This window comes from Leguminivora glycinivorella, chromosome 21 (genome assembly GCF_023078275.1).
Source record: "Leguminivora glycinivorella isolate SPB_JAAS2020 chromosome 21, LegGlyc_1.1, whole genome shotgun sequence".
Lineage (NCBI taxonomy): Eukaryota > Metazoa > Arthropoda > Insecta > Lepidoptera > Tortricidae > Leguminivora > Leguminivora glycinivorella.
Genome location: NC_062991.1, coordinates 15,954,791 through 15,967,590, shown reverse-complemented (window position 1 = coordinate 15,967,590; position 12,800 = coordinate 15,954,791). Strand labels below are relative to the sequence as shown.

Below are 12,800 nucleotides of genomic sequence, written 5' to 3'. Positions count from 1 at the left end.
AAAAAACCCCCGACAGCGACATAGCAGACCGATTTTCATGAAACATAGCTAAGAATACTCCCGACTAACTCAGCTTTCAGACAAAAAAACTAAATCTAAATCGGTTTATCCGTTCGGGAGCTACGATGCCAAAGACAGACAGACAGACACGTCGAACTTATAACACCCCGTCGTTTTTGCGTCGGGAGTTAAAAATGCATTTTTATTAAACTCACATTTTTTCATTTCTAATAAGTGTTTCATCAGGTTCGATTATCTAATGAGTTTATGAATTCGTTTGGAAATCTTTACAGTCTCTGCGGTATTGTACATTCAAGATTTCGTTATTTATTGATGCTGTTCACAGTTTCAATTTAAAGCCGTAATGAAAACAATAACAAAATTTGCCGTACGAAAGCAAGAAAACCTAAATACGAGTATCCTTACCAGCATCCGTGCACGTGACAGTGAACTGGTTGTGCTTGTTCATATACGCCTTCTTCAGGCCCATGCCCTTGCTGGTGACCTTGGAAGCATCTGACTTGAAGTGTGGCAGCACTGGACCCTGCTTCTGACCAACCTTGGCTACCTTCTGCACGGTTTCCACGGAGACGGACGACGTTTCTTGGGCACCGACTTCGGCTAGGTTTCCACCTGTTAGTATACGAGTAAGTTAAAGCAGCTGCTAACTAAGGAGCTAAAAATAATGATATGAAAAATAATATAGGAGAAAAGATGTGTCCGTTTATTCGTTCAAATAATTGCCGACATTGTGCCTATCCTGTTATACTCTAATAGCATGATGCTCTTCAGCTGGATTCTCATGAGGTACACTCTTTTTCAAGATTATACAGACATATTTAATTTTACAGAGCATGAATAGTTTAATTTCTAGGAAATCCACTTACCAGTAGCTTCAATCTTGAAGGGGGAACCGACGATGTGGTGGCCGTTATACTTGATGCTCATGTAGTAGAAACCAGGAGCCAGGGGAGTGTAACGCACCTAAAACCAGTGTATATTGAAAATACTACACAACCTAGATCTGTAGTAGATATTTAAAACTTTTTAGTGTACCCTAGAATTGGTCACCAATTTTGGCAGCATGACTTTCGGTCGGATCCCGGAGCAAGTCATTAGGAGACGTTTCTGTAGCAGATGAATAGCTAGACGTTTGACAACGATCACACTTGATGGAAAGTGGTATTCGAGATAAGCCCTACTGATCCATTTTTAACATTGCAAGGTGCCCAGGCCACACCTCGGACACTGGCGATCAAATATATGAAAGAGGCACGTTCCTAGCACACAGTTTAAGCTCGTGTAGGTTGAACGCGTACTATGCTTGTATGAGTGACATATGACAGCTGGAAGAGATCCCTTATAGGGATAAGTTCGCCTTTGTATCTCTATTCCTACAAATTGTATATAAACTGTTGTACACAATAAAGTGATTACTACTACTACTACTACTACTACTACAGCCCGACTGTTCGCGTTTTTGACAGGCGGTAACTGTGAGGTAACCGAGAGGGGGTGGGCGGCACTTTCAGCGCGGAGTGGGAGTGGCCATACTGTACGATAGTACTCTTTGTTATACTGTGCCCAGGCAGGCAATTATGGTCGCGTGATAAATGATAAAACATCAGGCCGTCCCTATCGTACTATTTGTAAGTGCGACATGGACGGCCCGATGTTCTATCATTTATCGTGCGACCATGATTGCCCTGCAGGTTGACCTGAACGATAAAAACGTAGGTAGACTATTACAATGTATACGAACCTTGTAGCCTTCCTCGACTTCCGTGCAGTCCATGGCGACTCTGGATGGCCCGTCCATATTGACGGCGAGGTTGCCCGCGCCAGCATTGCAGGTGTCGATGATAAGGTCGGTCTTCACTCCTTCAGACAAACAAAACAAGATCAGCTGACTAAAACTTATTAAACTGTTCATGGATGGGACTGGATAAGACTAGCTTAAGACCGGGAGAAGTGGCGTGTTAGAAGAGGCTTAATGCTCAGCAGTAGGCAATCAAGGACTGATGATGATGACGATGATGATGATGAGTTCAAGGATGACAATATTGGCAGGAAGATAATATCATACAACGCAAGGATTTTTACGCTAACGAGAATAAAATCGTTACAGAATTAGAAAGGAGATGATCCTGTCCAGTTACTCAGGCTTTTTTCTGCACCGGTTTTCAGTTTCTCTAAGCCAGAACTATGAGCTGCTTATTCGACGTGATGTTGCCCCACTTTAATCCCGAGAAAATATACGAGGATGTAGACCCCGTTAATGTTCAAGCTCTCCGACTCAGTACAGTCCCTAAACTCTGGCAAAAACGCAAAACAATTCGGCCATTCTCTCTCATCATTCAGCACCTGTTATTTTAAATGCTTACCAGTTTTAACCTGTCCTAGACCAGGTCCATGAGCATCCTGCCAGCATCATCCTTTCCAACTTTGATCCTCAGCGGAGATGCGGGAAACTTCATTGAACTTGACATTGATGTAATAAACTCCATTCTATCGCGGCATCAATCTGACGATGTACTTACCTACCTTTGGGTATCGGATTTTTAGCTTAAGATCAGTTCCAAGTTTGTATAGTTCTCTACTCTCTCTAGTGGCTTCTTGGTCTAATAATACCTACGTACCAGTTTTAACCTGTCCTAGACCAGGTCCATGCGCATGAACCGCCGCAGGATCAGCATCATCCTTTCCAACTTTGATCCTCAGCGGAGACGCGGGGATGTGAACTCCATTGAACTTGACATTGATGTTGTGAACGCCGTTCTCTCGCGGCATGAATCTGATGCTGTACTGGTCTCCGTCGATGTTCTGGATGAAACAGTCGTCGGTTTTGCCTGAGGGGGACATCACCTGGAAGAAAGGGGAGATTACAAATTTTGTCACAAAAGCTGTAAAATTTAAACTAAGATCAAGACATGGTACATGGCTTTTTTAAGTGTCTCTTTTCTATATTTGTATTTAGTTTCTCTATTTATTATATATTTAATTCGTCAAATTCTCAGTTAGTATCTGCTCTAATAACGCTGCGCTCCAAAACAAAAATAGTCGACGTAGTTCAGAAAGCGGCTAAGCTGAAGTGGGACTCGGCTGGTCATGTCTGCCAATTTCCGAATGAGATATGGGCCAAGATCACCACAGAGTGGCAGCCCAGGCCAAAACGGGGACCCGGCAGACCACGTATGCGATGGCGGAACGAGCTAGACTCCTTTTTGGAAGAATGGCCGAGGACTGCTTAACACAGGGAAGAGTGGAAAAAGCGGGGGGAGGCCTTTGCCCAGCAGTGGGACATAATAGGCTCCCAATAATAATAATCTACAATTTGCAGAACATATGTCTAGACTGATGCGTTTAGTGATAATGATTACGCGGAGATTCCAGGTAAGTACCTACCTAATGCAGAATATGGAGATACAACAAAACAGATAATAATTTTCCATTATAAAGTTACCCTTATGAGTATTACTTAAATATTATTTCCAAAGAAATTATATAACTTTTAGTCTATTTTACAAGTATCAATAACAATGACATCCAAAAATTGCGTCCTCCAAAAATACACTTTTTAAGCAGTTGTTTTTAGGCAAAAAAGTTCCGGGCAAGTGTGCAAAACGTTTTTTAATCTACGAAAACAAACTGCCAAAGTGGCGATCCACAGGCTACACAATAACATCAGTTTCATATTAGCCAACATACATTTATTCCCGTACTGCAGTTTAATCCCAACTTTTCTTTTGTGGGTAGTCCCATATTAATTTTTATATCGCATCGTGCAAACTTCCCGTATTCATCCCGTTGTTGGGCCACAGAGCTAGGAATATAGCAGAAAGAAATTTTTTGCAGAAATTTGGACTCAGAACTCAGACAAGAGACCAATCGATCATACGTATCGTAGTTATGTATCTCTCTCTCTCTCTCTCTCTCCGTATTGATACAACCAAGACAGTTTCGGTCGCTAAGGAGCGATAGCGATTGGCCACTTGACTACGCCCGGGCCAGGATCGCATCGTCGAATGTAGACGATGGAGGACTCTACTTAGAACGAGTTAAAAAGGTGTCATACATGGGATTATGATACATGGGATTGTGGACAGCGGTCTTGGGCTAACCTATACTAAACTATTTTTATCAAATAGATACTATCCATACTAATATTATAAATGGGAAAGTGTGTGTATCTCTGTTTGTCCGTCTTTCAGGGCAAGACGGAGCGACGATTTGACGTATTTTTTTATGTGCAGATAGTTGAAGGGATGGACAGTGACGTAGGCTACTTTTTGTCTGTTTCTAACGCCCCATTTTACCTAAAATGGGGGGTGGACATTGGAGGTGGAGCGAGCAAAAGTTAGTATTTTATATAATTTTATGCTAAATTATCTCTATCTATTCTTTCAGTATTCCTAAGTCTACGTGGTTATAAAATATGAAAGGCGGCGAGATTTATTCGTGTGGCGCCTCACGCGCGGTCAGTAGGTTTTATTACATTTTTTCCGACGTGGCTACTGTTGGGGGATAGTGGGGGGGAGTGGGCTAACAGGCGCGAACTTTAGTTTTGGGACAAAGTTGGAATAAAAAGTGATTAGGTGGAATCAACATTATACTCAAGTTTTTTTAGTCAGTTTACTTGCAGAATTTTAGGAATTTAAAAGTTTTTGAAACTGATAAACACACCTTTTATTTATGGAGTATGGAGACACATTGTGAATTTGCATAGTTTCTCATAATTTATTATACCTACCTATTTTTCGGAAACCTGTATTTAGAAAAAAGTTGTCTTAAGTACAATTATGTCATAAACATTTTAATTTTTTTTTCCTTGTCAAACTATAAAAAGTAAATCGTGGTTTTAAAAAAAAATCATAAGCATAACAACTTCAGGTTCAGCGAGATGATGGATGTACGTCCTTCTTCTGTGCCATATTAGTGTTTATTGTATATTAACTTTTTCCCGTTATGTATATATAGGGATCATATATGTATTTTCACAGTGCTTTGGTTTATCTGTCATGCTGTGTTAATTATTATGAATAAAAAAAAAAAACTTACGCACAGAGATCGGTCAGTTGAAATGGGCAGCATCATCCTCCTTGCGTTATCCCGGCAGTTGCCACGGCTCATGGGAGCCTGGGTCCGCTTTGACAACTAATCCTAAGAGTTGGCGTAGGCGACTGCCATCTGACCTTCCAACCCGAAGGGTAACTAGACCTTATTGGAATTAGTCCGGTTTCCTCACTATGTTTTCCTTCACCGAAATGGGCAGCAATTTAAATAAATGTAGGCGTAATGTTTTCATAGGTAACAATTAATAATGCATTTTTTTACTGTTAAATATGTATGTTTCAGTATAATCTTAGATTTATTTTGCTGCCAGTTAACCTAGCAAATCATAACCTTTATAAGCGACGTGTTTCCCTCAATTTCTTTTATCTCCTTGAACCGTCCGGCGCCGCCATCCCTCATAAATCCGCGTCACGGCGTACTGTACAGTCGGCCGTCATGTTCACACGATAAATCATATTGACCCCTAGGACGTACACTCAGCTACGCATAGTATCTTGGGGGGGTTTAACTTTTCATCGAATATCATTTCATCGACAACAAATCATCGGAAGTTTAGTTCGAGTAAAATTGTTTCGAGTAATATTGTTTCAACTATTATTTATTTGATTTTTTCTTAGTTATTATAAATACTATTCAACTAATATTTCTTCATCGCTGATTCGTTTCAAAGTACTTCAAATAGCAGAACTACAAAACATAGCAATTCCTTTATTTGACGTATTATTACAAAACTTTCTCATTTGTCGTACTACTTCAAATTGTCGGTTTTATCGTGGCACATCACATACGTCCATAATTAAACTATGACCATTTGGCTTAAATCCTGTATTAGTAGGTTTAGGTTAGGTTAGAACTGCGATGCTAAAACGATGAACGTCTTTTAAAGTAGGTTTGGTTAGGTTAGAACTGTGACCACACACAAATACGACCAGCTTACAGAGTAGGTTTAGGTTAGGTGGTAAATGAAATGTAGTTAATTTTAACTAATAACTTGACTTCGAAAATTTTTCATATGGCGACTCCACGTATTTTAGAACCACGGTATGCGATAAAAAGTTCTAAGAATAGTTATTTTTAAAAATATGACTACCCGTTAAACTTTCGTGAGACATATTCAAATAATTAATGAATCACCGCGTGAACTCCTATATGCCTGAAGAGGGGCCTCCGAATTAGCCCGAAACATGTCGCAGCAATAGCGATAATTATAATAACGTGAGTACAACCGTACATAGATTCATTAATTATTTGAATATGACTATTTACCAATTTGAATGTAAGTAGTAATTAAGACTTAGACATAATATGTACAACTTTATTGCCTATAAAAATATGTCCTTCTGGCAGGCACGAGTCATCAAGTGTCATAAATACTTCTAAACATCGATTCTATTACATATTGTTAGATATTTGCTAAGTTATAGGACTAGTATTATACATTGGTGTAGTTGCAGGTTTGACAGCCTACAGTCCGAAGTCGTAGAGTGAGACAGAAACATTATAATAGCTCTCTGTCATTTGAGTAGATCGGCAATGTGCCTATAGTTTATCATATTGTTATTAATGTTAATGACTTTCTATTATTTTAAACATTGTTATTAAATATAATATATTATTTATATTAAAGCCTACAGCAAAACGCTTCTTGAAAGTAGTTAACAACAAAACGCTTATGTCAAACGCTCTTGATTTTTAAAATGGAGAATGACAAACAACGTTTTACCTAATTTATTGCTAAAAATAAACCGAATCCAGCTGTAAAACGTGTTTCCATTCCGGCCACCACCTGAAGCTCTTAATATTAAAGTATAAATAGCATGGAAAAAAATTCAGCCTGACTGTACATCCTTTATTGGAAGACATATTGTCTGCCGAATCTCGCAATGATCCACAAACGGTTGTAAATCTTTAACCGGGGTTTGCATATGGCGGTCCATGGGTTCACTCAATTATTGATAGTTTATTTGATATTCTAGGGTAGTTTTACGGTGTATTGTAACGGATCTATTTTGTTTTAAACTAGGGCTAAGTTACCAAATACGATAATAGGATAGAAATTACAAGTGTCCAAATGGTTATACACCGTGTTTCACTTAACACTAAAAACCTGAAAACAGTTTGTTCAGAATCGAGAGTAGAATCGATTGAGCTATATCTTGATGGGGGTAATATTTTTTTGTTTAATTGGTATTATTAGCTATTTTTTACGTGCCCATTCTATTGTATTCGTAATGCGACATTGTGTATATCGCATTGCTAGAGGTTGCTTACCTTTTTCAGTATTTAGGGGTATTAATACTGGCTGGTTACTTGGACGATACTTTTTCCGCTACGAGTTTGACGTTGTTTGTCAGTTTAATCTTAATGTTTATCATAAGTCATAACAAATTGAACTCGTACCTAATTACAACCTTGTCATTTTGAATGTTGGGTTGAAATTTGCAATAAAAATCTGTTGGGGTGTCTGAGGTTTTGAGTGATACCGGAAACACGTTGTATAAGTATAATTTATCATTAATTATAATTTTTAGATCTATTCGATCAATTATAAAAAAATCTACTTGTTTGCAATGAGCAAAACAATATTTCAAGGTATGTTTTTTTTTAATGAAAAACTATGGCTTCTATAATCATTCAAGAGTAATCATCATCATCGTCTTCTTAGAACTGCACTAGCTTGTTCAATTGCAGGGATTTGGGCTACTTCTAGAAGATGGTAACAACTTGAGGTTCGTACCCTAGCGTCCAGATCACCCTTGGCTCCGTTAATTCTGATGTAGACCTGAGCTGGTTTATCCACTTTTGCTTAGTCAAAGAACTAGCCTACTTCTAGAAGATGAAGTTAAAGCAGTTGATACTTACGCTAGCGTCCAGGTCACCCTTGGCTCCATTAATTCTGATGTAAAACTGAGTCTGAGAAATGGGCTACTTCAAGAAGATGGTAACAACTTGAGGATCTTACCCTAGCATCAAGGTCTCATTTAGCCCCATTAAGCCTGATGTAGAACTGCGCTGGTTTATCCACTTGCGCTGCGTCGGGGAACTGTGCTACTTCTAGAAGACGAACTTAAAGCAGTTGGTTCTTACCCTAGCGTCCAGGTCACCCTTGGCCCCATTAAGCCTGATGTAGAATTGCGCTGGTTTATCCACTTGCGCTGCGTCGGGGAACTGGGCTACTTCTAGAAGACGAACTTAAAGCAGTTGGTTCTTACCCTAGCGTCCAGGTCACCCTTGGCCCCATTAAGCCTGATGTAGAATTGCGCTGGTTTATCCACTTGCGCTGCGTCGGGGAACTGGGCTACTTCTAGAAGACGAACTTAAAGCAGTTGGTTCTTACCCTAGCGTCCAGGTCACCCTTGGCCCCATTAAGCCTGATGTAGAATTGCGCTGGTTTATCCACTTGCGCTGCGTCGGGGAACTGGGCTACTTCTAGAAAATGCGCGTCGCCGATAGCGGGAGAGATTTACACTTTGAAGAGGTATTTATATTTAAGGATATGCTGCCCGTTTATCTTATGTATTATTTATCGTGAGGATCCTTATAGAAGATGGTTATAGACTTATTTTACCCTAGTGTCCAGAACTCGCTGCGCTTGTGCTGAGTCAGTAAACTGGTTTTCTTCTAGAACATTACCTATCTATAACAAATATGACGGAATGTCCTTACCCTAGCAACCAGGTCACCCTTGGCTCCATTAAGTTGAATGTCCGAGCTGGTTTATCCACTTGTGCTGAGTCAAAAAACTAGCCTATTCTAGAAGATGAACTTAAAGCAGTTGATACTTACCCTAGCGTCCAAGTCTCCCTTGGCCCCATTAAGCCTGATGTAGAACTGCGCTGGTTTATCCACTTGCGCTGCGTCGGGGAACTGGGCTACTTCTAGAAGATGCGCGTCGCCGATGGCGGGAGAGATGTACACTTTGAAGGGGGAGTCGGGGATGTGTTGCTCGTTGAACTTGAGGCCGATGCGGTATTCGGCTGGGGAAATAATAAATAATAAATAAAATTCGTTTATTTCAGATCCATCATTGATCCATAAGATGTTAGTACAAAAAACTAAAATAAAAATTTAAGATCTATGTTGGTTAGAGATGATAAGTGGTTGGTAAAGAAGGCTTGAAGGTTTTGTCCGCTGAGCTTATAATCCATACTAATATTATAAATGGGAAAGTGTGTGTGTCTGTTTTTTTGTCCGCCTTTCACAGCGAAACGGAGCTACGAATTGTCGTGATTTTTTAAGTGGAAATAGTTGAAGGGATGGAGAGTGACATAGGCTACTTTTAGTCTCTTTCCAACCCCCCACTTCCCTTTTATTGGGGGTGGAAGTTGGTATAGAGAATTCCGCAATTTTCGAATTTAACGCGAGCGAAGCCGCGAACAAAAGCTAGTAGTAATATACAATACGCCAGACAAAAAATATGTAGTTATTTATGTGACTTGTGCTAAATGAGAGGCATCAACACACGAGTGTTGTTGGAGATAATAGTTATTTGTTATACAAGGGGGCAAAGTTGTATTTTAACGCCGAGTGTGGAATTGAAAAACGAGCAAGTGAAAGGATTCTATAGTTGAACCATGAGCGAAGCGAGTGCTTCTAGAATAAATCCTGAACTTGCGAGTTTTTTAATACACGAGAAGTAAAATACATTTGCACCCGAGTGTAACACAAAACTTTTCCCCTCACTATAGCGAGGAAACTACAACGCAAAAAATGCGTTTATCACTACTTCTAGTAGTTCCACAGGTGGTATCATCTTTATTACTAGATTCACCTACTTTTATTATCAATTTTAAATCAGTTAATTTGACTTCATTCAAGGTCAAATTACTTTACCCACTAGTGGATAAAATGCGTTTTTACCCGCTGGTATTAAAGGGCAAAACACGTGTTTCCGAGCTAGTGAGGGGAAAACAATATTATATTATAATATAATCAATATCATCATCATCTGAAGCATCAGTTTCGAATATTATTTATGGATGATCATCAACATCCCCGGAAGCATTCGTTTCGATTGGGGCATTATCGGAAAAAAGATTCAAAAACATTTTTTTCTAAAATAGGTAAATTTAATGTTTTTCCTACTCAGAATCACGAACTCTTTCGATCCTACTAGGTAAAAAAAGCGTACCAAATTTAATTTTTCCATTTGGTTACCAATTTTCAAACACTTTGTACACCGGTTACAAAGTGGAAAGTACATATAGGTATGCAAAATAATAGAAAATTTTGGGAGCATTTTTTTGTCTCTTGTTTTTTGTCCTAGATCGAAAGGGCTCGTGATTCTGAGTAGGAAAAACATAAAATTTAACTACCTTAGAAAAAATATTTCTGGTGATTGTTCTCGCGAAAATGCCCATTGGCGTTTTGTATCAAAGTTTATAATAGTTCGTCAAGTCATTATCACACGAACTTGCGGTTGTCTTGTACGCCGTACAACGTACCTACATCTACATACATACCGTCACTACTTTTAAAAAAACTTGTATCTTCCTCTGTCAATGAAAAGAAAATTGCAGTAAGTATGTATGGAATGCATATAGACTTACTGCGTTTTAACTTTGAGGAGCAGCGTCAGATACGAGATTTTTTCAAAGTAGTGACGATACATACAATCACGCCTGTATCCCAAAGAAGTAGACAGAGATCACTGATTTCCATTTGCTACCATCCTGACAAACAACTACACCTACATCTACTCTACACACATACATTTACTCTAACATAATCTACAATTAATTAATTATAATAAGCTAGTTTCCTACACTTAAAATAAAATATTTAATGTAGTGCACGAAATAAAGCACCACATAATTGGGAGAAAAATATGGACAGTAGTTATTTTTAAACATAATGTCTATTTAATGAGTCAAAGAGAAATATATAAAGTACAGAATTGACCGTGACGTCACTCCTCAGTATTTCATAGTAATTCCATACTAACAAATCGTTTTGACAGTCCATAAAAAGAAGCTGATTTGACTAGTAGGAAACTAGCCTATTATACAGGGCCACTCAGACCTCAGAATCGCGAGCTCTTTCAATCCTAATAGGAGAAAAAAAGTGTCCCAAGATTTTTTTTCCCATTCCGTTACCATTTTTTCATACAATTTGTATGGCGGTAACGGAATGGAAGGTTTGAAAAAATATATGGAAATCTTGGGACATTTTTTTCTTCTATTAGGATCGAAAGACCTCGACATTCTGAGTATGAATCGCGTAAAAAATACCCATGTTACAAAAAAAGTGGGGTGGACAACTTTGAAAAAAAATGGCCCATTTAGTTTTCAAATTGAAATTAGAATATTTTTTAGTCTGACACAAGTCAGTTCCAATAGAATAGTGCATTGAATCTGTTAGCATTCCACCCATCTGCATCTAACCACCTGTCTTCAATTAAGCGGCACTTTGAAATTCTAATCCCTCCCCGACAAATACACTAATAAATCCACCACGCTCTAAAAACCCGAGAAATTGCACAAAAAACATTTAAATTGGTCTAAAAACTCCAGAAAACGTCAGTCAATCTGAATAACGGATAACGATACACTATACGTCTTCCCAAGCTCTGAATTTGAATTTTTACATATGAAAGTTTTTTTTTTTCGTAGGAACGACGCTCGCGCTGGTGGTCATACAGTTTTGCAGATTTATTTATCCGAATGCTGGTTTTTTGGCCACGTTTTTGCTGATTGTACAAAAATGTCTTATTTTTAGTGGGTTTCTTTTGGATTTGGTTTTGTTTCAGCAAATTAGACAGGGCTGGTGACATAGTGGGTTTACTGGGGTACAATAACTGCAGTTTATAAATGGAGTGAATGTGAATGACGACATGGGACGAGATTGGTGAGTCAGTCAACAGGTATTAGATACAGCTGAAATTTTCTCCGCTATAGCGCTAAATTCTAACCATTCAACGCTGGTTGATTCATGCGTGTCTGTTGCTATCTTCGCCTCAGCGACAACACAGCAGGAATCCGGCTCCAAATCCATATTAGCTACTATTATACGGCTAATACTATTATAACGTCGGTAAAAATATTGAAATATGTATTTTAGATTTTTAGCAATGGACAGTTGATAAAACAAACAACATATAAACAACCTGCCATAATCTAAATAACGATTGTTTTATTCATAGTGTTGTATTGTAGTACTGAACGTATTCAGCGAACAGATTTTATCCACTAGTGTGCATCACCAGTGATCGGAACTATGGGAGTAAAACCTTATCAAAACCTTAAGAGCTGACATAAATTTAAAATAAAACCAAGATTATTATTTTCAAATCAGTGTTAAATTTGATTAATACCTGAATCCAAGATTTCTAAAAGGATATTAATATTTTCATGGCTGTAAGTACTCTAAAATGTCCACTTAGTAAGTTTTGTTAAAGTTTTACTCCCCGATCACTGGTCATCACGCACGGAGTTAGAACGGATACACATGCTTTTTCCTTGCAATTTCAGTAAGAAAGTTTACCGCTTTTCACTGCAGTCGACAGTCTGCAGGCACGGCTTAAATCCCACAGTTAGTTACAGTACAACCAGGCCTCCCCAATGGTCCAAATAATGATGTAGGCTATGCAAAACAGTAGTATTGACATCAGGTCGGTGCCCCTTTCCTGCTCCTTATTAAGGTTTTTTGATAATAAAAAACTGATTTTAATAATAAAAACAGGTGTACCGGTTTTTGTGGGAAAGCTTTGTTGTCAGTGTGAAATTTAC

General features: G+C 38.6%; 1 protein-coding gene across 1 annotated transcript in view; it reads right to left on the bottom strand.

Moving 5' to 3' along the window:
* Positions 1 to 12,800, bottom strand: part of LOC125237436 (filamin-A-like) — a 58,916-nt gene that overhangs the window by 3,059 nt on the left and 43,057 nt on the right. Inside the window, 5 exon segments of the mRNA XM_048144504.1 lie at positions 427 to 633; positions 888 to 984; positions 1,763 to 1,881; positions 2,640 to 2,865; positions 8,860 to 9,050. Of these exon segments, the coding sequence (XP_048000461.1) occupies positions 427 to 633; positions 888 to 984; positions 1,763 to 1,881; positions 2,640 to 2,865; positions 8,860 to 9,050 (840 nt within the window).